The 27,608-nt window shown below is 40.2% G+C and overlaps 1 protein-coding gene across 1 annotated transcript in view; it reads right to left on the reverse strand.

The window, feature by feature from the left end:
* Positions 1-23,127, reverse strand: part of LOC118820470 (macrophage mannose receptor 1) — a 43,119-nt gene extending 19,992 nt beyond the window's left edge. The window contains exons 1-26 of the mRNA XM_036588828.1: positions 22,871-23,127; positions 20,065-20,210; positions 19,123-19,235; positions 18,520-18,653; positions 16,645-16,868; positions 15,779-15,888; positions 15,103-15,221; positions 14,079-14,214; positions 12,400-12,482; positions 10,898-11,017; positions 10,444-10,545; positions 10,039-10,197; positions 9,258-9,340; positions 7,970-8,114; positions 7,747-7,791; positions 7,383-7,550; positions 6,326-6,445; positions 5,634-5,744; positions 5,185-5,217; positions 4,230-4,364; positions 3,456-3,602; positions 3,129-3,263; positions 1,997-2,154; positions 1,091-1,241; positions 797-851; positions 292-358 (exon numbers count right to left, since the gene is read on the reverse strand). Of these exons, the coding sequence (XP_036444721.1) occupies positions 292-358; positions 797-851; positions 1,091-1,241; positions 1,997-2,154; positions 3,129-3,263; positions 3,456-3,602; positions 4,230-4,364; positions 5,185-5,217; positions 5,634-5,744; positions 6,326-6,445; positions 7,383-7,550; positions 7,747-7,791; positions 7,970-8,114; positions 9,258-9,340; positions 10,039-10,197; positions 10,444-10,545; positions 10,898-11,017; positions 12,400-12,482; positions 14,079-14,214; positions 15,103-15,221; positions 15,779-15,888; positions 16,645-16,868; positions 18,520-18,653; positions 19,123-19,235; positions 20,065-20,210; positions 22,871-22,913 (3,042 nt within the window). The 5' untranslated portion in view covers positions 22,914-23,127. The remainder of the gene's footprint in view (positions 1-291; positions 359-796; positions 852-1,090; positions 1,242-1,996; positions 2,155-3,128; positions 3,264-3,455; positions 3,603-4,229; positions 4,365-5,184; positions 5,218-5,633; positions 5,745-6,325; positions 6,446-7,382; positions 7,551-7,746; positions 7,792-7,969; positions 8,115-9,257; positions 9,341-10,038; positions 10,198-10,443; positions 10,546-10,897; positions 11,018-12,399; positions 12,483-14,078; positions 14,215-15,102; positions 15,222-15,778; positions 15,889-16,644; positions 16,869-18,519; positions 18,654-19,122; positions 19,236-20,064; positions 20,211-22,870) is intronic.
* Between the last annotated feature and the right edge of the window lie 4,481 nt (positions 23,128-27,608).

The raw sequence follows: 27,608 nt of genomic DNA on the forward strand, positions 1-27,608 counted from the left end.
CTGATTCATTAAACTGTTGTGTGACGCAGAAACGAGCAGAGATTTGAGCGCAATCAGCTTTAGTGCATGAAGTCAAGCTCCACCTACCAGCACCTCATTTACATATCATTTACATGAAGCCCGCCCTAATTTATGCAGTCATTTTGGTAGGGAGCCAACAAAACGAAGCGTTCAGCAGCTCGTCTAGAAAGCCTGAGGGTTCTGATACTGATTAAATGAAATATGAAATATATAATTGAATATGAAAGGTTATATATGTGTAACGCGCTGTATGATGTGATCTGTACTCACGCCGCGGTAGGTCAGGGTTCCGTACACGCTGTAGGACTCAGACACACAACCAGCAGGACAGTGGACTCTGAAATAAACAGGCACGAACAATAAACATCAACTCTACACTCTCCGGCCACTTTATCAGAAACACCTACCTCACAGCTCCACCCTGCAGGTGAAAGAACAAGTTGGGTGTTTCCAATAAAGTGGTCAGTTAGTGGAAGTACAAGGTAGGTGTTTCTGATAAAGTGGCCAGTTAGTGGAAGTACAAGGTGGGTGTTTCTGATAAAGTGGCCAGTTAGTGGAAGTACAAGGTGGGTGTTTCTGATAAAGTGGCCAGATAGTGGAAGCACAAAGTGGGTGTTTCTTATAAAGTGGCCAGTGAGCATATAATTTGTTATATTTATGATGATGATGAGTTTTACAAAATGACAAAAGAGCACACTGAAGAATGGTGCAGTAAATGGAGTATGAAATATGAGTTCAGTGGAAAAGTTTTGGGGAAAACGTAGAGAACACATACGTCATTTTATCTACAGAGTGGTCCAGACTGGGGGTTTGACTGCACGTAATGGCATCTGAGGAACACAAACAAAGAGAACGTCAGTGTTCAGCGGCTGTGGAACCAAAACAGTCATGCTATGAAAATATATTACAATATATTCTGTACATACACTACTGTCCATTTTGAAAGACTCACATAGTAAATCAATGTTATGTATTTATCTGAAACCAAATTGGTTTTATTTTGCTAAAAACATTGATTTATATAACAATATTTCTTTTTTTTTTTTATAAGGGAGGCGCGAGAGCGTACAGTCCGGCTCGCAGCCCAGGATTTCGAAGCGCAGGCCGGCCTCATTGAACCACTCCAGTGGAAGGATCCGGATGTGTTTGACGGACACGGGCGTCCCCAGCAGCTGAGTCTCAGGAGTCCCTCTGTCCACTGAGCCCAGGAACTCCTCCACCTACATCACACACACACACACACACACAAACACACACACACTGGTTTTTGCTATCTAAAAAAACACAAAACGTTCTACAGTCACCATTATAGTGATTCTTTTAGTGCTAGGTGATATCATGCATTGCTTTTCAGTTTTAGCAATATTTTTAGTGATATATTTGATAGATAATGAGCATTTTATCATTGATATAATGCCCATAAAATTGCTATAGTTACAGTTTACTTTAAATTCTATTTAGATAGTTAACTGTAAAGTTATTTACTGGGATCTTCATATTGTTTTGCTTGTTTATAATCCACAAAAATGAAAAGAATAGTAAGTTTAGTTTCTGTAAATCAGATCAAGCTGTGTTAGTTTTTAAGATATTATTTTAATACAGAGCAGCACTCAGGAAGAATGAGCTCCAGCTTTATTAATGCAAATTTAAACATCATCTGATGCTGTGATACAGTAATATTTTTGAAAATTAAATTGTCAATATCATCCAAATCTAATGTGAATGTTTAATTGTTAGTCTAGTGATTTTATTAATCACCAAACTCTGAGTCTGTATGTGTCCACACTTCAGTTCCTCACTCTCACTGCACACCTTTAGATTTACACTATACTTTAGATGCAGTTTCTGAATAATTCATAGCAGAATAAATTACAGTAGTTACTGAATAATATATTCTAAGATTAATAACTGAATAATAAGGAGTTAAAGGTGTTTAAAGTCACAAAGAGCCTGAGTTGCCTGTAGTCATATATACCTTTCCTTCAGCGGTGTAATCTGTCCACGAGACGCCGTCCAAACTGGTCTGGACTTTAAACTTGGTCACCCAGTGGTCAGCAGTGGGGCAGCCCTGGATCACCACTCCTGTGATCTTCTTGGACTCAGGAAGGCTCACTTGGATCCACGAGTTACTGGCTGATACACAAGAACAGACGACGGAATGACGACACTGAGTAACTCCACTGGGGGAGTTTAACAGAAGCTTAACCTGCCATTAAATTATATTCAACTAAATAAGTATTAAACTGTTAATGTCAACATTTAAAATTTACATCTGTCCATATGTTTGAGCACAAATCTGAAGGTATGTTTCAAATTGAGGTTTGAACATTTTTACAGTTTAATTTTTCCAAAATACACCCACTGAACTCTTCATTAAAACCGCCTCCTTGTTTCTATGCTCATTGTCCATTTTATCAGCTCCACTTACTATATAGGTGCACTTTGTAGTTCTACAGTTACAGACTGTAGTCCATCTGTTTCTCTGATACTTTGTTAGTCCCCTTTTACCCTGTTCTTCAGTGGTCAGGACCCCCATGGACCCCCACAGAGCAGGTACTATTTGGGTGGTGGATAGTGCCTGCTCTGTGGTGGTCCTGTGAGGGTCCTATATGTTAATGTGAGGTATAACTATACGAAATGTTTTCACTTCAAACCAATCAGAACGTTCATTTACTAAATTCTGTTTGGGTTAACAAACCAATAACCAAGGTCACTCATTCTAACCCTGACTTTGACCTCAGATCAGAATATAATCCTAATCCCACCCTGACAGTGCTGAGACTCAGCTGAGCTTCACTAATAACCGTTACCAATAATTTGATTGTAAGTCATCTAATAAGAAATGTTCAGTAAAACTGAGATCAAACAGAGAAGAAAACACTTAAAGAATAACTACAAGGTGGACAATATATGAAAATGGACAAACATACAGACAAAATTCAGGCTTTAATAAAGCCGCCGCTACAGTTTTAGCTATGCTAATGTTCTTTAGCCCTCTGAAACAGTGATTCAGAAACCACATAATCAAGAGTATCAGAGATGCTGAACACCTCCACACAGTCTGAGTTTCTCATAGCCAAACGATGGCTTAAAGGTGAGAGACTGACCTGGGCTGGCGGGCATCCAGCAGGAATCTCCATTGAGACGAGCTCTGGTGGGCTCTTGTCCGCTGATGGAGGAGGAGGCAGAGATCATGGAGTCTGTGATGTTCCTGTCCTCCACCCCGAGACCCCTTACACACACTGCAGAGACACACAAACACACACAGGAGACGTTAACATCACACACACTGCAGAGACACACAAACACACACAGGAGACGTTAACATCACACACACTGCAGAGACACACAAACACACACTGCAGAGACACACAAACACACAGGAGACGTTAACATCTCAGAAGTTCAGGCTGCCTGTCTAAACCTCAACGTACCGTCCTGCTCACAGCTGTAGACCACCTCCATGTACTTAGAGACGGTGGGGCAGGGGTCCGTCTCCGTGTAGGCGAAGACGAAACAGAAGCCACGGTTGTCACACGCCTTCCTGACCTTCTCTAGGATACCTGGGACAGTGCAGGAATCTGCAGACGAGACACACAGCCAACATGCACAGATATGACATCACAGTCACGATAGAATAATTCATAGTACGTTCTAAATAAGTGTAATAGTTCATACTGGTTACTGAATAACTTATAGTAAATATTGAATAATTCATAGCAGACACTGAATAATACATAGTAGATGATAATTCTACATAAATATATTCCTAAACGCACACTGACTGCGTCGTCCTCCTGCGTTCAGAAGCTCAGGCTGAATCAGCAGTGACTGCTCTGCACTGCTGTAATCGCACTGCTCTTGAAAAAAACCTAATGACTAGACGATCTACATAAAGGCCTAATGAGACACGTTACCGGCATAAAGGGTGACAGCTGAATAAAATACAGATATTTTAGTGCTGAACATTTTGCTCTTCCAGAGTTCAATACACACATCATCACAGATCAGTCTGAATGTCAATTAAACATCCGTCTAATGTTTTTTTTAAAAAGTAAATATATGTCAGTATGATGACTCCTGTGCATCTCTAATAAACATTTCTGCTTTGTGAGTGAGGTCAACTATATGAGGTCATCAGACTTTGTCAATCATGTCCATCTTCTCGTTCAGCAGAACCATACTGGTTGAGACGCAGTGCTCCTCACCCAGAGATCCGTGCTCATATGGGCAGATTTTATCACTGTTGCGGCCGAAGAAAGCAGACTGGATGTTGATGACGCTGTTGGTGGGGCAGTGCAGGACCATATTGGAGCCCTCACACGTATACGCTGTTAGAAAGCCTGCAGAGAGAGAGAGAGGGGGGGGTGTATGTTTTGGGACAGTTTGCTTTTCCTCATTGTTGTTAAAAGCATAAATAAAAACTCTGTTGGCTCGAAAGCGGCTTGAAGTGGAATTCCACCAGTTTATTATTTACTATCCAGAACCACCAGTGAACCTACACGAGTCTTCTGAGTTTATATGAATGTTGATGATGGAAAATAGTGGAAAATCTGAAATAATAAGTTTTCTTTGGGGACTATTTTCCCTCACAGTGCCCTGCATGTATCCCTCCACCATGAATGGAGTTTAAGTTCTCTAAACTATCATAAAACAGTGTCTCAGTCATCAGGCAGAGAATTCATAACCATTTTATGTAGAAACTTTCTGTGAGGGAGCTTTTAGAGGTGGACGTCTGGTTCCTATCACCACCACTGTGAACAGCTCTGACTCAGTAAGTTTCTCTAGAACAGAGCGTTTCACACCAAACCGCTCTTAGCCACTCTGTTTACATCTGAACTGTTTAATCATAGAGAGAATTAGAAAAAATGGTGGACTTTCCCTTTAACCATCTAAAATGTCTCAGATGTAATAAGAAGGCCAGTGTTGGGCTTTAATCAGCTGCACCTTCAGTTTTAACAGCATTGGCACAAAAAATGACAAAATCTGTCTTTCTCAGAAGTTTGTTAAGTTGAAACTAAACACTTTAAAGTCTGGGTTAACAGACTGTGTAATTCATGTTCATATTCATGTGTCTTATCCTCTGTAAAGCGTAAGCTTGCAATAAAAAATATTGAGGATATTATAAATGACCCTTTCAGACATTTTATTTGTGATACATACCATCATGAGGTGGTGGAGGTTCTGGAGTGTTTCCTGTAATAAAACACATTCCTCACTGTGTTATTGATCATGTATCAGTGAAACATCTACAGTCTGTTTTCTTAGATACAGATCAAACCACTGAGTCCAGCTTTACACGCTGAAACTTACAGGCAACTTGCTTAAAACCTACATGAAACTAAATTGCACTTGAGTTGCATAATGTAAAGCAAAAAGCATACATTTGTATTTTCATCTTTCTGTGCAACAGCAAACGGTGTATCAGAGCGTTTTTTGGAGCGTTTTTTTCCATATATGTTCAGTACAGTTCCCTCATTTCCATAACAACATAGAAACGTCCACCAGTGTCCAGCAGAGAGATCCAGCGAGGCGGATTGCAGCAAGAAAAAATGCAAGTGGACGCGTACCGTTAATGTGAATGTGAGACTGAATCAGATGGACAGCCGTACCTCGGCGTTTGCAGATGTAGCCCCGATCATAGTCACAGTTGTCGTCGTTCCAGTAGCCGTTGTTGATGTAAATGGTGAGACAGTCTTCACCGTAATAATCATCAGGATTACCTGAAACACAGCAGCAGAAAAGAGTGAGGATCAAAGAGCCAGTTAGGGGAGAACAAGGTGGGTGTTTCTAATAAAGTGGCCGGTTAGTGGAAGTACAAGGTGGGTGTTTCTAATAAAGTGGCCGGTTAGTGAAAGCACAAGGTGGGTGTTTCTAATAAAGTGGCCGGTTAGTGGAAGTACAAGGTGGGTGTTTCTAATAAAGTGGCCGGTTAGTGGAAGTACAAGGTGGGTGTTTCTAATAAAGTGGCCAGTTAGTGGAAGCACAAGGTGGGTGTTTCTAATAAAGTGGCTGGTTAGTGGAAGTACAAGGTGGGTGTTTCTAATAAAGTGGCTGGTTAGTGGAAGTACAAGGTGGGTGTTTCTAATAAAGTGGCCGGTTAGTGCAAGTACAAGTTGGGTGTTTCTGATAAAGTGGCCGGTTAGTGGAAGTATATAGTTGATGTTTCAACAAAAAATAATATTTATTTAATATTTAATTTAATTTCTCTCAGCCCACTTTACATTTTCTGACTTTGCATCTTCTACTCTCTCTCTGTCTCTCTCTCTCTCTCTCTCTCTCTCTCTCTCTCTCTCTCTCTCACCTGAAGCCCAGTTGATGAAGCGGAAGGGTGATCTATCTGTCCACTCCCAGCCGCCCTCAGTGACCGAGTCATGGCCTCCCATCCACAGAGACACGCCGGTGGGGATCGACTGGATTTGAGCTGCAAACCAATCAAATAAACACTTGAGATCAGACGGAGCTCAACAGACTAAACAGCTGCTCATCATTTTACTCAAGATCAAAGCATTTTTCTGACCTGAGACTAATTACTTTTATACACAATAGCACATTATTTACTTTCTAAAAGCTAGATATAAATTAACTATTAACTATGTCTAATATTTCCTTAACCTGATCTCTGATCTTCATTAATTTCAAAGATTAAACTGGACTTAAAGAGCCCATACTCTACTTTTTAGTGCATTTATTTATGTACCAAAAACAGTCATAATTCATTTCTCCATAATCATTTTCCACCTTCTCTTTATCCCTTACAGTTCAACTGTTTCTGTTACTGTGCCTTTAAGACTGAGATATGTAAATGAGCTCTGTTGTGATTGGCTGTGCCGTCAGAGCTAAAACACTCCTTATAACTTAAGTGCGAGTGGGCGGGGCTAATCTGCTCCAGGCTAAATAGGTGGAGATATGTAAATGCGTTGGGTTTTGTGACATCACAAAAACAGTTAATTAAAAACAGGCTGTTAGTGGAGTTTAGTTTTCATGACTGCTCGTTCTGGAAAGTGAATGTTTTGAAATTTTAACAATGTTTACAGACCACATTAAACTCTGCATCACCAAAATAACTCCTGTGTGAGTCAATATTCAGTAACTACACAGAACACAATATGAAATCTCTCTCTCTCTCTCTCTCTCTCCGCTCACTCACTCGTCCCACCAGGGGGTTCCCAGCCCCGCCCTCTACAGTAAGAGTCCTTAGTAGAATAACCCAGTGAAGAACTGCCAGAGAACAAATCACCCAAAATGATGCAATCATAATCATTCCCCAAATGCACAGCTCAACTACAGAACCTACAGAACCTACAGAACCTTTACTCTGGAGCTGTGAGTGTGTGTAAGTGAGGGGAGGTGTGTGTTACCCTGGATGAAGCCCTGCTCGAACGGCTCTGTGATGCTCAGCAGATCTCCACCCTGATTCACACAGTCCGCTCGGGCCTCCGCCCACTTACGCAGCGACAGATAGTTAAAGAGGTAACAGAAGTCGTTAAAGGGGTCCGCAACCCACGAACCACACTTCTCATTCCAGCCTGAGAGAGAGGGGGAGGGGGAGAGAGGGGGAGGTTGGGAGAGAGGGGGAGGTGGGGAGGGTATAATTGCAATTAATTGTGTAGAATATCCAAATAAAACCAAACTAAAATCTATTGATTGTTGTGGTTGTTGCAAAACTCAGTTCAATGTGTATTTGATGAGTTGGGGGGGTGTGTGGGGGAGGGGGGTTCTTACCTGGTCCAGATGTTGGAGGAACTGGTGGAGGACCCTGTCCTTTAGCTACAGAGAACAGAACAACATCAGTTCAGTATGAATATCTTTACATGTATGTAAATCACTTGCAGAGGCTTCATCTCAGAAACAGTCGCCCATCAGATCTTTTGCCCAGTTAACGGCAGCAGAAGCTCTTCAGTCTGACCGCAGGTCAGCTGTGGGTCAGAGAGGGCTGGTGTCCCACCTTTCTGGCAGATGAAGGGGTACGTGGAGCTGCAGGGAAGATCGTTCAGTTTTCCCGTGTCATGGTGCTCCGTCCCCCGGATGTGCACACAGTCCTCGTCCCCCTGCCAGTTGTCCGGCTGACCGGTCTCCCACGGCAAAAAGTCCTGGACACAACAGACAGCCGATTAAATACACGGCACAAACAAAAATAAAGAAATATATATTAGAAATGCATGGAATTATACGAATTATACGAATATTTTTATATGCAGGTGTATATACATAAAAATAAATAATATTCTTATATTTATATTCATAAATCTGTAAGTAAACTGAAAACCAGAAAAACGACGAAAGTAATGCATTAAATGTTTTTGAGTTAAATACGCAGAAAATCTCCACACGAATAAAATACACCACAATTATCACCAAACATGATCAAACTGTCAGAGAATAAATGATTTATGACATCACTTTGGAACTTATACACACATTTTAATGCAGCACTAAAGCAGCCAATATGGAAAAATAAATATGTACATGTATTTTTATATATTTGATATACATTTCAAATTCACTGCAGTCAAAGCTGAAATACATTCCAAACACTAAAATGTATTTCAGAATATTTTGCCATATTAACCAGATATATTTTAACATACATTTATTTTAAAATGTATGTGGAAATATTACACATAGACAAAAATAAATGTATGTAAATATTTTTATCAAATCCATCTGAAAATGTATGAAAACATCCAGAATCCTGTCTGATGCTCTTCACTGTCTGATACTTTTAGAAATTAATTTGTGTTCCAGTATCTTCATTTTAAATCTGATCAAATGATCCTTTAACAGGACAGAAGCGAGTGTTGTGGGTATTGATACTCTGTGAAAATGCAGTTATGATCTGATATCTTGTTTATGTGAAATACATTGTGTGTGAGAGTCTGACTGCAGACGTACATGGTTAATGTAAAGTACAGTGCAGATCACAGAAGAACGTTTAGTTCCATCTGGAACCTTCATTACACTCAACTGAACACAGATAATAACTAACACTGATTGTGTTCATCTGTATTACAGTTTTCGGGCTCATTGTCTCACTGCTAGAGTTTTAGTGAACTGTAATAATCCTAAAGAAGACATTCTGATCAACATGAAGCTGAAGATAAACACACCCAGAGCTTTAGCATTAGCACTGAGCTAATTCATGATCAACTTTTGAGTTGAAAAATATCAGTGAAAGTCAAACATGATTTGGAAAATTTCATAGTTTATAGAGACACTTAGAGAGCGGTACGTACAGCAGACGTTCCGTCTGTCCACTTAAAGGTTCCCTCTGTTTCAATGTCATTCAGACCCACCCAGGAGGACCTGGACATGTGAGCTGAGGAAACACACACGCTTCAGAAACAGTGTTACAGATCACAGCTGTTTACATTTGGCTTAGAGGGGAACTCCACCAATTTTCCATGATTAAATGGTTGAGGTATAAACAGAGAGGTTCAGAGAGGTTTGGTGTGAAACGTTCCATTCTAGAGAAACTTACCAAGTCAGAACTGTTCACAGTGGTGGTGATAGGAACCAGACGTCCACCTCTAAAAGCTCCCTCACAGAAAGTTCCTACATGAAATGGTTATGAATTCACTGCCTGATGACTGAGACACTGTTTTATGATAGTTTAGAGAACTTAAACTCCATTCATGGTGGAGGGATACATGCAGGGCGCTGTGAGGCAAAATAGTCCCCAAAGAAAACTTATTATTTCAGATTTTCCACTATTTTCCATCATCAACATTCCATATAGACTCAGAAGACTCGTGTAGGTTCACTGGTGGTTCTGGATAGTAAATAAAATGTCTATATTTGTGTTGTAGTCATGGCGACCCCTGGTTCCTATCACCACCACTGTAAAGACATCTGAACCATTTCACACCAAACCACTCTGAATCTCTCTGTTTACACCTCACACACTGAATTATGGGGGAATTTAGAAAAATGGGTGGACTCCCCTCTTTAATCTGTGTGCAGAACTTTGTCACTGTGATACAGTCAGTCTATAATCACACATAATCATCACCTAACCTGTTAGGAAGCTGACCGTCTCTTCGTTGTGGATGCTGACCAGGTGTCCACCCTGAGTCACACAGTAGCTTTCAGCGTCCTGCCACTTTTTGACCGTTTCAGACTCAAAGTGGTAGCAGTAATCGCCGTACAGCAGGTAGCCTTCATCACAGTGAGAGTCTGAACAGAGACAAATTCACTTTAATTACTCAGTCATAGTATTAAAACATGAATAGCCTCAATAAAACATCATGCGTTCTTTTTTAATGTTAGTTAATAATCTTATCAGAAATGCACAGTGAGCTCCGAATTGTAACAGAAACGTTTAATCATGTTTGATTAGAAATCACAGTTGTAATTTAACTTGATTTCCTGCTTTAAGAATAAGGCTTTAATTAAAGTCTCTCCACTGGGGGGTCTGCTCACCTGGTGCAGCGGTGGGCTTAACATTCTGACCCCCGACCATCTTACAGATGTAGGCCAGGTTCTTGAAGCAGTTGGTCGTCTCCCACTTTCCAGCGTAGTTTCCTGTGCAAAACACCATCAGTGCAAAAACATCAAACAAGAGTTTTTACATTATTCAGTAAATATTACAATTCATTATGTAGCATTTTCCACCATTTAATATTAAATATTCAGTAACTACAATAAATTATTCAGTACCTACTTCACTTAATTTAGCATTTACTATGAAATATTTCATATTTATTATGAATAGCTCAGTATGCACTATGAATTATTCAGAAACTATTGATAAAATATTCAGTGTCTACTATAAATGATTCAGTAATTACTAATAATTCTAAAGTGTGAGAGATTGAGGACTTTTATTGCAGGTCCAGGCGTGTGTTTTGGTCCACAGTGAAGCTGGTTCTCGTACCGGTGTAGATCTGTCCACAGTCCCAGTATGTGTCTGTGTTTTTTGGGAAGCCAGAGTTCCAGTTGGAGAACTGAATGTCGGTCTTATCCACCCATTTAAAGGTGCCATCCTGGTCCTTATCTGACCACAACACACACAATGACAAGCTGAGGCACATCGACACACACATCACCACCCTGACCACTCATCACAGGCCACATACACTTTGATCCAAACAAAAGTTCAGTTTCAGTTTTGTTCCATCAGCAACTTCACTTTAAGTTGAGGTAACAAAAATCTGTGTCTGAGAGTCGTATTCTAATTTTTAATTTGACGTTGTTGCTGAATTTGTGGTTTTCTAGAAACAGACTGCTCTTTCAATATAGTGTGATTTTTAATTGAAGTCTAGGCTTAAAAAGGCATCAGCACTGAACTCTGGTGTAAACACAGCAAAGTGAGCTCAGAAAATGGGGTCCATGTTATTTTTGGAAATGTACCCCAATGTTATCTTCTGGGTTTATTTTCTAGAAGGACTCTTATAGTGAAGGAGGACCTGACTTGTTTTTAGTGGTTTATGGTTAGTTCAGAAAGAGCAGCGTGAGTCTACTGCTAATAGCAAATCGATAGAAAAATCATTCCATGTGTGAGACACAAATCCAACAATAAAAACAAGCTTTTTTACTTATTTTTTTAGGGTTAAACTGCTAAATATGCCTCCCTTTGCTCTTCCTCCATCACACAGGAGCTTCAGAGGCGGCCTAAATATATATATATATATATATATAATATAATATATATAAATATATATATAATAGGACCTAAAAAATTCTGTCAGAAAATTTTTATTTAATAGAATCACCATGTTTGTTGTATTTAAACTCTGCAAGTATGGAAGTAAAATGTAAAATTATCCAATCAGGATTGTTTTCTCTGTGGTATCCAGGTAGATACAGCTAAGCTGCTCTCTCGTTGGTTAGGACTTCAGGAGCTGGACTGAAGGCCTCACACATTAGATTAACTACCAACATAATTAGGAAGTGACAGAGAAATTAACCAACCACACTTTATGACACTCATTTCATAAGAAGAAAGTCACTGTAGTCCTTCTAGAAGTTCTAGATAAGTCACTGTGAATATGAGTCATAGTCTAAGCAGGTTCAGTTAGTTATTAGGAATGTAAAACAGTGGTGGCAGCTCTGTGCAGGACTCTTTACTGGAAGAGTCACTGTAACACTGATACATACAAGCTCAGGTATAAGATAATGACTGTTACAAGATTCAGATAAAACACATGGAATGACTTTTACAAGCTTCACATGTTCAAGTTTCTAGAATGAGTAGTGTTTATGTGCATCATCATCATCTTAGTGCTAACACACTATTAGCAGCCCCATAGGGGTGTTAGTGTTATTATGGAGCATTAACGTTTTATCTCATTTTTTTGACTATGTTCTGAAATTTATGGTCCAAACTGAAAAATAAAAATCACGGTTCTGCTAAGAAAATAGACAAAGCTCTGATACCTGAAACTCCAATCCACACATCAGGTATGTCCACCTGGTGGAGGTCAGGGAGCTGAGCGTTGATGAAGTATTGCTCATCCTCACTAGAACAACAAACCCAAAACAAGACAAGAAGCATATTGAGCATTCAGGCAATAGCATCATGAATAACATCAGGGCTGTGATTGGGCCGCAGGTACGAGCTGAAGGTGTGTAGATCATCAGAGACGTGATGTTATTCACCACAACACACGACCTTCAGAGCTTTAATGCTTTAATACAACGACTCAGCGAAATAAAGAACAATGTAGAGCAAATAATCTGATCTTAGACTTTAGACTAAAATCCTGTCACTTTGAGCGACTCTATACTTTAATTACGTTTATTTTATTACAACCAATGACTCAACATTCCATTTTCTCTCTCCCAAAACAGTCATAACTCTACCCAAACTTTACCAAGTGTTTCAGTGGTGACTGTTTCAGTGGTGACTGTTTCAGTGGTGACTGTTTCAGTGGTGACTGTTTCGGTGACAATTTTAGCTCATTTTGAGCAGAACTCAAATACTGATACTTGAACAAAGGATATTTGTGAAATATATTTGGTTGTAGTTTGTTTTAAGTCTTTCAGCAGGGAGAAAATGTAGGTTTGATCATTTTGGACATTCATTCGATGAGAAATTCACGAGAGAAAGTTGAATGTCCAGCAAATGTCCAATACAAAACCAACTTTACTGCACTGTCACTGATAGAGTCACAATATCAGGTTCAGCTCAGCTTTTTCAGTATCTCTCAGATCAGAGGTCACTAATAGGCGGACTGCAGTCTGAGTCCGGACCCAGATGCTGTCCTATGCAGACCTGGACCTATAACTGATAAACTATGGAGAATAATTTTGATGGGGTGGTCCTATTTTAATCTGCGTAACTTTTCTAGCCTTTATAGTGCTGCTTTAGCGACCAATCGCATGCGTTGTACATATCACACATGACACTACTCAGCCAATCAGATCTGTGCATTACGATGAGCACTGAGACTCGAGTGAGTGACGCCACACAGGGGAGGGACGAGGCGAGACACAGCGGTCGGAGAAGAAAGTGAGTCAGAGGGAAGTTATTTCACATGGCGTGATCTAAAAAGAGAAACTGGTAATAAATGTTGTTGAAATGTTACTGAACTGTACTTTATTTGGTTTGATATTCAGTTGTTGACTGTATAAGATGTTGATATACCTACTAGGCTACTTCAGTAAACAGTATATGGCACTGAATCATGATGCAGGTTAGACATTATGATGTTCCGGATCTTTGCTTGAGGAAATTTTCTCTAACTGGACCTTACTGAGTTTTAATTAAAGACCCCTGTCTCAGATGGACCTGAACGTCACGGTGGAAATGCACTTTGGTTAGATGAACGCAGCTGTGGCTCAGCGGAATGATTTTAGTTATTCTGTTGTGAAAAAAAGCAGATAGAACACTTCTCAACCAATCAGATTGTGCCATCATGAATGAACCAATAGAGATGATCCCAAATTACCTGTAATAAAATCCTGTTTTATTAAGTTTAGAATGTTTGTTCTTCTCCTGTAACGTTACCGTTTCAGAGATTCAACAACACTCTTGTTTATGAAGTTACTGATCAGTGAATTAAAGTCTGTAATACAGTCATAACATTCACTCATCTGCTGACGGCTACACCCACCTTTTGATGGTCACCAGGTTGGCACCCATATCGGTGCATCTGGTCAGGGCCTGGTGCCAGCTGGTCAGCAGGTGGCTGTTACTGACCACCAAATAGCAGCTTCCACCGAAGCTCAGCCACCCCAGAGGACAAATAGCTACAGAGGGACACATTAAAGAAGCATCAGACATACTGAAATCAGTCTTCACAGCTTAGTCACCAGTGCAGTGGACATTTAGAGCAGTGCAGTCCTGCTGATAGAGCTCTGATATCATGCATCATCCTGTAGTGGGCAATAAAGTGCAAAATACAGGGGGTCGTGGGTGTCTGGGACCCCCGAATTAACCTTCTGAATGTCTCCCTAAAAATAAAGCTATGACGTTCTGCTGTTTGTTCAGGAAAAAACAGACACTCAAATCCAGATTCAGTGAAGCTGATTGTTTCTCTGCTTCTCCCACAATCAGCTTCTGTCTCTGGTGTTCTTAACTAACTAGAGCTGCAGCACTGCTCTGCCTCAGGGTGGCGCTGTAGCAGACTGGTTCACCCAGTTGGTCCTTCATAGCCTAGAAACTGTAACTCTGCCCGGATTCCTCTGAAAAACTTTACAGTGAGCTGCAGCAGATCTGTAAATCTGAAAACTCGCCCAGTTTCCCAAGAGTTTGGAGTGAAGAGTGACTGTTCCTCATTTCTCACACTGAGGACAGAAAAGCTGCTAGCTAACACTGCTGCTCCCTGAACTGACCTCATAAGACTGACCTCACCAAACGCCCCACACAGACCAGCAGGCTTGGTCCAGTGAAGGAGTTTAGAGGCATTTGTCAGGTTCAGGCTGAAGTTTGGGGAGCTGCTGTTGGATTTTAACAGTGATGGAGTTTAATAACAGACTCACTTTCACACAGTCATAACAGAGCAGCAGTGTTAGCCTGTATGAAAGGTACACAAATAAACTTGCGCTGCGATTTATTCCAGTTGGAGCTTCATAATAATGTGTATTTTATAATGGATTGTGTGTTCAGCTGTGTAACTGGACTGCATTGATTCTTACTGTTCAGAGCCCTCTTGCATATGTAGGGCCGTTCGTAGCGACACACATGGGTCCTCCATTTCCCATAATCCTCTCCTGCATCCTTGATCACAGCAGTGCACACACCACTCTGCTTATCTCTGTCAAACACAAGACCATTAAAGGCTTCAGGACTGAACTGATCCTCTCACAGTTCCTGATCTAATATAGCAAGAAAGATGGGAATTAATCATATAGAACTGTTCAGCACCAGTCCAGCATGATTTCTAATGAAGTGGCCAATTAGCGGAAACACAAGGTGGGTGTTTCTAATGAAGTGGCCAGTTAGCAGAAGCACAAGGTGGGTGTTTCTTATAAAGTGGCCAGTTAGTGGAAGCACAAGGTGGGTGTTTCTAATAAAGTGGCCAGTTAGCAGAAGCACAAGGTGGGTGTTTCTTATAAAGTGGCCAGTTAGTGGAAGCACAAGGTGGGTGTTTCTAATAAAGTGGCCAGTTAGCGGAAGCACAAACTGGGTGTTTCTAATAAAGTGGCCAGTTAGCGGAAGCACAAGCTGGGTGTTTCTAAAAAAGTGGCCAGCTACTATTCAAACTGTATTTATTAATGTCATTATTAGTAGTAGTGTTCATATTTGCTGCTGTTGTTATTGTTGATGATCATTATACTGTTGTTGTTGTTGTTTTATGTTGTTTTCTATTACGTGAGGTCAGGCTGTCCACTGGGCCAGTTTGTGTAGGAGGAGGTGGAGGCGTCTGACCAGGTGAAGGTGGTGCTGTTTGGCAGGACTTCACAGGACAACGTTGTGCATTTCTGTTAAAGGAGGAGCTTCAGTTAGAGAAACTTCACACATCACTCAGGTTCTCCAAACAGAGTGAGAAGAAAAACTGGTCATATTGATGGTCAGTGTGCGGGATTATGGGCTCTGTGTGTAAATACTCCTGCAGAGTGGAGAGGAAGAGTGGAGGGTATTTATATAAAGGGCAGCTGGTGATTTCAAATCATGTAAAAAAATCAAGAAAATAAAGAGATACGACATTTGGTTCCAACAGCAGTTATATGTATATATATATATATATATATATATATATATATATATATATAGTATTAAAGTATAAGTAGCTAATACATAGGCAATAATGCCCCATATGTGCTGTGCTATATACATATAAGTACATAAGGCTCTTCATGGGTTCTTTAGTAAAAAAAAAAAAGGCTCTATATAGCACCATGAACACTCAAAGAACCCTTTGCATGATTAAAGGGTTCTTTACATTGTGAAAGTGTTCTTCAGATTGCAGATGGTAGATGATTTTTGAAAAGGGTTCTATTTAGCACCAAAAAGGGCTCTGCTATTGTTACGATGTCAAGCCTGTAACAATAGAACCCTTTTTGGTGTGTTTATAAACATAGTAATAGTTTTTAAATATGAATCTCAGTAAAAAACAATCGTTCTAATTTTATGAATGGAATGTGGAGCTTTTGTAAAAACCACTTTTCTAAGTCAGGAGCTCTTTATCGGCGCTGTAGGAACATTTTTGCAGGGTATGAAAGCAGCGGGACCCTCACCAGGGTGGAGTAGCCGATCCACAGGTCGAAGCGGGACGGGTCCAGGCGGCTGGTGATGTACTGCTCCTCCTCCGCCGACTCGATGGACACCAAATCCGCTCCGTCCCTCACACAGTCGGTGCGGGCGGCGATCCAGCTCTTCGTCAGGTGAGAGTTCAGCTTATAGCAGTTAGAGCCGTACTGCTCCCAGCCGTTCGCCGTGTCGCACAGGATGGTGGGGTTCGCTGCTCACACAGACCAGCACAGTCAGTCCCTGCACTCTTACAAAGAGGGTTCTTCAAGGGCTCTTTAGTAAAGGGAGTGGTTCTATATACAACCAGGAGTTCTATAAAGAGTTGAATATAGCGCCAGTAAAGGTTCTCCTATTGTTATGATGTCAACTTGTAACAATAGCAGAACCCTTTTTGGTGCTATATAGGACCATTTATAACACATTCTCCATCAATCTGAGCCATTTCACAATGCAAAGAACCGTTTAATGGTTCTCTACAGAAATTGTGGTTCTAAATAGAACTGTTCCCTTTGCTAAAGAACCCTTGAAGTACCATCTTTTTGAGAGTGTATGATCAGCCTAATCCTGCCATGTTAAAGGGGGCATATAGTCTAGCTTGCAATTAATGAAATGAACTGTTAACTGTGATCCAGTGTTAACCCTGTTAGCACTGTTTACAACAAGCTCTTTAAAAAGTGTTTCACTGTTTTTCAGGAGAAACATGATGGAGGTAGTTTTCATAAGAATGCATTGAGATACATCTACTCTGTACTTGTAACAACAAATAATTTATATAATTCTAATCATAGTATATATGTTTGTATGTATAATAAACATCCATCAAATAACTATCAATTTATTGGCAGATCAGACTTTGGTGCAGCTCAAAGTCAAAATAAAACAAGCGAGAAAAAAACAGAATCTTAGTGAGTAAAACGATTTATCAAAACAACAAACCTTTTGTTTCTTATAATATTACATGTTTTTCAAAGCACTGAGTGTAAGATTTTCTTTATTTTAAGAACAAATAAACCTTATTATTAAGCTATCAAATAATTTTTTACTTAGCCTTATACTTTTACTTATATTAGATTGTCTCACGTCAGTGATTTGACCTCCCAAAAAGTACAAAAACTAGAAAATATATGTTGAACATAAACGCTCATATTAAGCAATTTTTTTCTTGAAATAAGCACTAATGATATCCAGCTCTTCACTTCAACTGAAATATCTAACACTAGTAAGACGTTGCTGTAATCTGAGACTGAATTTGAGTATGAAATGTAAAAGTTTGAATATTTGAATATTTTAGTAATTTTAATAATTTTGTTGATGTGAGGATTTTGCTTACTGTATTGGCAAATATTTTTGCTTAATATGATTCAGTTCACATCTTATTTTCAGTACATTTTCTCTAGTTTTTGTTAATGGCTTTTTGTGTGTTAAAGTGTTAAGCGTAAAGAGTTAAGTGTGAAGAGTTAAGTGTAAAGACTTAAGTGTGAAGAGTTAAGTGTGAAGAGTTGTGTAAAGAGTTAAGTGTAAAGAGTTAAGTGTAAAGAATTAAGTGTGAAGAGTTAAGTGTGAAGAGTTAAGTGTAAAGACTTAAGTGTGAAGGGTTAAGTGTGAAGAGTTAGGTGAGAGTTAGGTGAAGAGTTAAGTGTGAGAGTAGTATAGAGTTATGTGAAGAGTTAAGTGTGAAGAGTTAGTGTGAGAGTTAAATGTGAAGAGTTAAGTGTAGAGTTAAGTGTGAAGAGTTAAGTGTGAAGAGTTAAGTGTGAAGAGTTAAATGTGAAGAGTTAAGTGTAGAGTTAAGTGTGAAGAGTTAAGTGTGAAGAGTTAAGTGTGAAGAGTTAAGTGTGAAGAGTTAGTGAGCGGAGCCTCACGGTTGTCCCGTTTGCAGATGTACGGCCGCAGGGCTGTACAGTGCTCGTCGTTCCACTGGCCGTTACTGTTCCCGTCCACCTGACCGCAGTCCTCGTTATCGTTATAGTTGTCCGGCTGTCCTTCCCTCCAGTACCTGGAAACAGTTCACATTAACATCACTGCCCGACCGCTCACACTGCACAAACAGTACATACTGACATAGTGAAAAGATTTTTCATTTTCAGATTTCTCATAATAAAATGCTGTAAGAATATTAAGAGATTATTTAACTTATTTCTACACAATTTTACTTTTTTATATAATTGTATGTGGTGAAAGAGTTTTATTTTTTGAAACAAGTAAAATAATCTTCATTATTTCACGAAACACGTAAACTGATCTGCCGATGGAATAAAACCCTTTCACCAGATAAAATAACTTAAAACACGTAGAAATGTGTAGAAATACGTTCAATAATCTTGTAATATTCTTATATCAGTCTCATCATGAGAAATATGAGATACGTTGAGTAGATCTAAGACGTTTTTACTCGCTCTGATAGTGTTTTTGCAGTGACCCACTCACTGCTGATCATGTAAGGTGGTGCTGTCGGTGCTACTCACGCCAGGTAGGGGTAGTAAACACTCCCGTCGCTCCACTCCCAGTTCCCCTCAGACACGATGTCATTCAGGCCGATCCAGTAGATGGTGGAGCCGATCTGTGTCCTGACCCACAGCTGCAGAGAACCGTCAGGAGAGAGCAGAGCTGAAGAGCTGCAGTCGTTCATTATGTTTTCTGCTGTATTCGATTCCAGCTTCAGTTTTGATGTTTGTATGACTTAAAAACAGCAGTAATTCATTTCTACTCTGTTCTGATTGGCTGCCCTGTATTGTGCCTTATTAAAAACTGTTAAGGTCTTGAGGGGGCATGTGTGAGTCTGGGGGGAAAGGAGGCTGTAAGGGGGCATGTGTGGGTCTAGGGCGGTTAAAAGGGTCTTGGGGGGGGTCATGTGTCTGGGGTGCTGGAGGGGGCATGTGTGGGTCTGGGAGGTTAAGGGGGTCTTGAGGGGGCATGTGTGGGTCTTCTGTGTCATGAGGGGTGCTTGAGGGGGTATGTGTGGGTCTTGTGGGACTGGAGGGTTGCTTGAGGGGGCATGTATGGGTCTGGGGGGGGTTAAGGGGGTCTTGAGGGGGCATGTGTCGGTCTGGGGGAGTTAAGGGGGTCTTGAGGGGGCATGTGTCGGTCTGGGGGAGTTAAGGGGGTCTTGAGGGGGCATGTGTCGGTCTGGGGGAGTTAAGGGGGTCTTGAGGGGGCATGTGTTGGTCTGTGAATTCGATTTTTGACCCAATTGCCACTTTATCCCCTTCATGCTGGCCTCCTGGTGTCCGTCCTGCCAGCTGACTGGAAACTGACTCGTCAGATATTGTTAAAATATAATACAACTTTTATTTTAAATATTTTTAAAAATCTAATTGAACCAAAATCATTAAAATTCAAATGAAACAGCTGAAACAGTGTTTTATGACTGCTGTGAAATGGAGGTCAGAGAGCCCTGGTGGTCTCACCCTCTCGTGAATGTCACTGATGCTCATCAGGTTGCTGTGTTTACTCTGACAGTCGGCCAGAGCGTCGTGCCACGTCTTAGTGCTGCTGGAGAAGAAATAACAGCGGTCCTGATACGGCCTCCACCCTGTCTCACACTCGCCCCACGCTGAGAGAGAGAGAGAGCGAGAGAACAGATATATATATATATATATATATATAGAGAGAGAGAGAGAGAGAGAGAGAGAGATCAGAGAGATAGAGAGAGTTTGCTCTGAGTGACTCTAAACCTCAATTATGATTATTTTATTAAAACTAATGATTAAACATTCCAAAACCATCATAATTCTACCAAACCATACCAAATACATCAGCAGTGAATGTTTCAGTAGTGTCTGTTTCAGTAGTGACTGTTTCAGTAGTGACTGTCTCAGTAGTGTCTGTTTCAGTAGTGACTTTCAGTAGTGTCTGTTTCAGTAGTGACTGTTTCAGTAGTGTCTGTATTTCAGTAGTGACTGTTTCAGTAGTGTCTGTTTCAGTAGTGACTTTCAGTAGCGACTGTTTCAGTAGCGACCGTTTCAGTAGTGACCGTTTCAGTGGTGTCTGTTTCAGTAGTGACTGTTTCAGTAGTGACTTTCAGTAGTGACTGTTTCAGTAGCAACCGTTTCAGTAGTGACTGTTTCAGTAGTGACTGTTCCAGTAGTGACTGTCTCAGTAGTGTCTGTTTCAGTAGTGACTGTTTCAGTAGTGTCTGTTTCAGTAGTGTCTGTTTCAGTAGTGACTGTTCCAGTACTGACTGTCTCAGTAGTGTCTGTTTCAGTGGTGACTGTTCCAGTAGTGACTGTCTCAGTAGTGACTGTTTCAGTAGTGACTGTTTCAGTAGTGACAATTTTAGCTCATCTTGAGCTCAGAAACTCAGCAGTTCATGACCAGCAAACACAGCTTTGAACAGCTGTTCACACAGAAAATCATCATATTTTACATTAAAACACTAAAAAGTGCTGAACTGCAGAAAATATGACGATTCTTAATGTTCCACACTGATTTTCAGACTTTGGGACACATTTACTTCAAAACAATGGGATCTAACTGCTCACCATGTAGCCATGAGGGACAGGGATGCAGCCTCACTCCCTGCTCTAAAATGCAGGGGCGTGGCTAAAGCTCTGTGTTTCTGCAGTGAAGAATCTGAGACAGTCTTTAATTTAAAAAAACGAAACTCATAATAAATCTAAAACGTCCAACTTCGCTTTAAAAAAAATCAAAAAGATTCTTTAAAAACATGAAAAAAATAAAAGTATTTTTTCAGAAGTGTAAATTTAGGATTTGTGACAGACTCATAATATAAAGCACCCTATAAATTATGATTTAGTATATATTTAGTTAATTACTGTCTCTATTAATGTCTTGAGTTTAAACAGATCAGAACAGACTCACTGTAAATATCTCAGATCTGAAAACTTCACTGTTTCAGACTCAGTTTCAGCAGAATGCTCTGTAACACTGTGTGATATGATGAAGGTTCTTTGTTTTGAGTGAAGCTCTTCTGTATTATTATTAATGGTGAGTAGAAACTCAGCTGTATTTGCAGCGTATGAGGAATTTTTGTTGTTGTCCAGAAAAGCAGTGAGTCTCCTACATGGCAAACTTACAGGAAAGGGCAAAAACATAAACACACAAGTAAAAAAAGGAGATTTTATTCCAACAAATTCAAAGCATTTCTATTGGTCTGTTCATCATAACATTTTAACACAGTGTAAAGAGCAGCTGCTGAACTCAGACTGACGTAGGAAAATAAAAATGGAAAAAATGGAGATACAGTGAGAATCTGTGTCATCTAAAGAGCCAATATCTGATATTTCTATTGATTTTTTAACCCTTTGGGATTCACTTATAATGTTTGTGTGTTTATGTACCAAATCAGTCATAATTTACTTCTGATAATAAAAATAAGAAAGAGAATCAACAAAATTACAAACATTAACCCGACTGCAGTGATTCCACTGGTCACGATCCTCAAATCTTAGCTGACGATAAATTGTCACGTAAACACAATCCTGGGCAAAAACATGTGCCAAACCCAAAATATAAGTTGTTACTGCTGGGTTCTGGCTGGTCAGTGTCCAGATTTAAACCCTTTAGTGAATATTTGGTCTCATATTAAACTCAAACCAGCTCAGCAGTGTTTTTCAGCTGTTTGAAGCCGGCAGTGCTGAGAGGATCAATACTGACTCTTCTTTTAGGAAATGTACACATTAATAACGGATGATCAGACAGAAAAGCACAGATTAACAAAAGCTACTTTAATTTAACAGTTTTTAGGCCCTTAAAATCAGAATTGGCTCTGAACTCTCAGAGTGATTCAGTAAAAGCGCTCAAAGTCTGTTTTTCCACAATAAAAGTCCCATGACAGTGAGCTCGGCCATGTGACACACACCTCTACATTACAGCAGTGAAAGGGACAAACTGGAAATGTTTGACTCGATCAGTTTGAGGAGACTCATAAAAATCACATGAATCTCACAAAACGGAGGCTTAAATAAGACCTGAACCTTAACACTGTCACACACACGTAAAGAGTTAATGTACAGAATATATATACACACACATATATACATATAAAGTAAAATACATAAAATGTGTGAATTATAAAGACAAACTAAAAATTTACATAATTCATTTACAGTAAAGAGTCCATTTTAACACTTTACACACCTGAAAAACAATCTGAATCTAAAACACTGGAATCACCAGACGGTGCTTAAACATTGTGAATAATAAGCCACAGTGTATTAATCATAATTCACTGAATAAACCAGCTGCACTTACCGGAGTGGAGGAGAGCGCAGAGGGTGAAGAGCAGCGCAATCATCCTGCGCTCCACGTCTGACTGATTGATTAATTAATTAATTAACGCTCTCTCAGTCGCAGTCAAACTCCTACAGTGTGAGACGCTGGACGTGTGATCTGACCTCTACTGAGTCAGAATGAACTGCATTGCTTTACTAACTTCCCACAATTCCCATAGAGAGGCCCAGTGTGTGCAGCAGCTGCCCCTCCGGCAGAGTCTGAGCATCTTCACCAGACGCGCCCGCTTTTCACTGCCTGCCCAGAGTCCAAAGATTAGACCGTGAACCAACCACAGCAGCTCCCGGCGTCTGAGTGAGGTTCAGTGTTAATGAAGAACATTTTAGATCTGTTTATTTAATCAACACACAGGAAAAATACATCATATATAAAGTGTGCCATAACTTTCACACAGGCCACATTTCGCCCCCCAAGTTCAGTGAATAAACAGTAACTGTATTTAGAGTGTCCAGTCGTGAGTCTCTGTAGAGGATCTGTAACTATTTACACTCAGAACATCAACAAATACAGGGAATTTGACCAGGGGTGCACAAACTTTTGCACAGGACTGGGTGTTCACTCTAGCAGGGCCACATCGGAGGGACCCCCACCGACCCCCGTTTAGTAAAGGGTGAGAAAAACAAAAAATTAATAATAACTGTACATCTACATAATCAGTCAGAAACACTGATTAAAACGTTCATTGATTGGCTGCACATTTCATTTTAATATCATTCAGTAAAATGTAGCATTTTTAAACGAGCATCACTTTTTTAGACCGTGTGGATTTAAGGGGCTGATATTCCACACTTTCCCTGGACTTTATTTTCCACTTTTTTGGCCTTTTTTAAACATTTTTAAACTGTTTTTATGACCCAAAAAAATCAGTTCTAGTCTCTGTTTATCCCATCACTAAACAAGCTGTGACTTTAAGACTGATATATGTAAATGAGCTCTGTTCTGATTGGCTGCAGTGTATTGCACCTCATTCAAAAACACTTCTGAGCTGAAACACTCCTTATAACCTCAGCGTGGTGGGCGGGGCTGAACTGCCACAGGCTGAACAGGTTTATATATGTAAATGAGTTGGTTTGTTCACAGACTAATGTTCTGGAAAGTGAACTGAACGTCCTGAAACTTTAACAGTGTTTACAAACGACAGCAAACTGTACAGTAAATAAACTGAAAAAATAAAAATGAGTAAGAGACGCAACTTCAGCCCCAGTTTGAGAACGACTGATTTAAACAAGCAGAAATAAATAAATAAATAAATAAATAAATCCATGAACAGGACAGTAAATATTTCATTTCCATTAAGATTAAGAAATGATTCAATAATTTACACTCAAAGTTCATAAAACACTGTTCAGCTCAACTAAGATGTGTCCTGCAAGCTTCTGTTTTCAGACACCCCCCCACCTCCTGTAACACCCCCCCCCAAACCGCAGAATAATTTCATGTCGTTGTTGATTTTGTAAGTGTAAATAAGCTAACAATACAGTTCCTCTATAGAAACACTCAAATATGGCAATTTTCTGCTAATTTTATTACACAGGTTGTATTTATTTGCTGAGTTTAATGTGCTGGAAAACATAGAATATAAAATGTGTCATTATTTTAGGGAAAAACATTTTTTATGTGTTAAATTTAACAAATAAACAGTAATTGTGCAAAGGCACATTAAATAATATTTAAAGATATGAACAGAAACATCTAATATTTAATCTTTTCCTCCATCTTTATTCGAAAGCCATTGTGTGCTTCATCCTCTAAAGATCATATGTTTTCTGTAATTATTCTATAGGCAGCATCTTCACGTTTAGAGTGTGAAAGAAACATGCTGGATTTAGACTTTAGATCCCATTGTTTTGAAGCAAATGAGTCCCAAAGTCTGAAAGTCAGTGTGGAACATTAAGAATTGCCATATTTTCTGCAGTTCAGCACTTTTTAGTGTTTTCATGTAAAATATGATGATTTTCTGTGTGAACAGCTGTTCAAAGCTGTGTTTGCTGGTCTGAACTGCTGGGTTTCTGAGCTCAAAATGAGCTAAAATTGTCACTGAAACAGTCACTACTGAAACAGTCACTACTGAAACAGTCACTACTGAAACACTCACTACTGAGACAGTCACTACTGAAACAGACACTACTGAAACAGTCACTACTGAAACAGTCACTACTGAAACAGTCACTACTGAAAGACACTACTGAAATAGTCACTATTGAAACAGACACTACTGAAACAGTCACTACTGAAACAGACACTACTGAAACAGACACTACTGAGACAGTCACTACTGAAACAGACACTACTGAAACAGTCACTACTGAAACAGACACTACTGAAACAGTCACTACTGAAACAGACACTACTGAAACAGACACTACTGAAACAGTCGCTACTGAAACAGTCACTACTGAAACATACACTACTGAAACAGACACTACTGAAACAGACACTACTGAAACAGTCACTACTGAAACAGTCACTACTGACACATTTGGTAAAGTCTGGTAGAGTTATGATTGTTTCAGTGGTGAAAAGAATGTAGTGTTCCATCATTAGTTTTAATAAATTTAAAATTATTATTTAATTTATTATTTAATTTTAATAAAATAATCATAATAAAGGTTTAGAGTCACTCAGAGCAAAAAGGATTTGAGTCTAAGGTCTGAGATCAGTTAAAGTCCCAGAGGAGTTTCAGTTCTGACTCTGATTCAGTAGAATTATAATCTATTCTTGCTCTGTAAAGTGTCAGCGTCAGCATCATTTTCTGGAGTCTGGATAAATTAGTCAGGATGGAAATGCACAATTTTACCAAAGTCCATAAGAGAAACTGAACAAAGTTTATAACAGCTCATATTTCCAGACTGTAAAGGTTATTTAATAACCGCTTCTGTTCAGCAGCTCCTTTAACGGCTTTACAGAGAATTTACACTGAGCTGCACAATAAAACACTAAAACAATAAACGGTCATCACAGTTAACGAGAGAGAGAAACACCATTCAGCTCAGCGCCGAAACACAGACATTCATTTATACACACACACACACACGCACGCACACACACACACACACACGCACACACACGCACACACGCACACACACACACACGCACACTGACCGGTCACTTCATTACAACCACCTCCTTGTTTCTACGCTCATTGTCCATTTTATCAGCTCCACTTACTATATAGGTGCACTTTGTAGTTCTACAGTTACAGACTGTAGTCCATCTGTTTCTCTGATACTTTGTTAGCCCCCTTTTACCCTGTTCTTCAGTGGTCAGGACCCCCATGGACCCTCACAGAGGAGATACTATGTGGGTGGTGGATCATTCTCAGCACTGCAGTAACACTGACGTGGTGGTGGTGGTGTGTTAGTGTGTGTTGTGCTGGTCTGAGTGGATCAGACACAGCAGTGCTGCTGGAGTTTTTAAACACCTCAGTGTCTATATGGTCAGTGGAGCTGATAAAATGGACAATAAGTGTAGATACCAGGAGGTGGACTTAATGAAGTAGCTGGTCAGTGTATAACAGCTTCCTACAAGATGTTGGAGAGTCTGTGGGAATTTGTGTCCATCCATCCAGAAGAGTATTTGTGAGGTCAGACACTGATGTTGGACGAGAGGGCCTGGCTCACAATCTCCGTTCTAGTTCATCCCAAAGGTGTTTGATGGGGTTGAGGTCAGGGTTCTGTGAGGGCCAGTCAAGTTCTTCCACACCAAACTCACCCAGTCAGGCCTTTATGGAGCTGCTTTGTGCACTGGGACTCAGTCATGCTGGAACAGGAAAGGTTCTTCCCCAAACTGTTCCACAAAGTTGGAAGTGTACAATTGTCCAAAATGTCTTGGTGCTGAAGCATTACGATTTCCCTTCACTGGAACTAAGGGTTCTAGACCAACCCCTGAAAACAACCCCATATCATCATCCCTCCTCCACCAAACTCTACAGCTGGCACAGTGCAGTCAGGCAGGTAACGTTCTCCTGGCATTCGCCAAACCCAGACTCGTCCATCAGACTGACAGATAGAGAAGCTGATTCGTCACTCCAGAGAACACGGTTCCACTGCTCCAGAGTCCAGTGGTGGCGCTTTACACCCCTCCAGCCGACGCTTGGCACAGTCCACTGTAGTCCTGGTCATTCTGTAGTCCTCTTTATGTCCATATTAGGAACTCCGGGTCTGAGCTCCATTCCTCTATGGCCAGAATGAATAGAGTTTTCGAAAAATCGCCTCTAGCGCCCCCTGTGTTAAATAACCATGTTCAGAACCGGATCCGTTCTGTCCTGTGAACATTCTTCTCTCGAAGACCACTGGACCCTCTGAATTACGAGGTCATTAAAGAGCTACAATACTAATAGTGCTACATGTGAGCTGAAGCTACTGCGCATCAATCTGATGTCACTAAGCTACACTAAACTAAGGCGTCTGTGGCGCTGCTGTGACCAGCTGAGCTACCTTATCGAAATGTTCTACCGTAGCGCAGAATTACAGGTAAACCCGTAAATAAAACCTCTGGGTGGGATATTTTGATAAACTAAAACTCCGTATCAAAAACACGATTAAACTACGAGGCTGAATTCAGCCTCTTTTTTCGCAGCTTCTTGTTTGACTGTTCCCGTTCCACCTTAAATGGTGCAGCAGCTGTGACTATACAAACATTAGTAAACGGGACGAAATCCTGACCTGTCGGTTCTGTGAAACAGCAGAAATAAGTCAAT

The sequence above is a fragment of the Colossoma macropomum genome, unplaced genomic scaffold (assembly GCF_904425465.1).
Source record: "Colossoma macropomum unplaced genomic scaffold, Colossoma_macropomum, whole genome shotgun sequence".
NCBI lineage: Eukaryota > Metazoa > Chordata > Actinopteri > Characiformes > Serrasalmidae > Colossoma > Colossoma macropomum.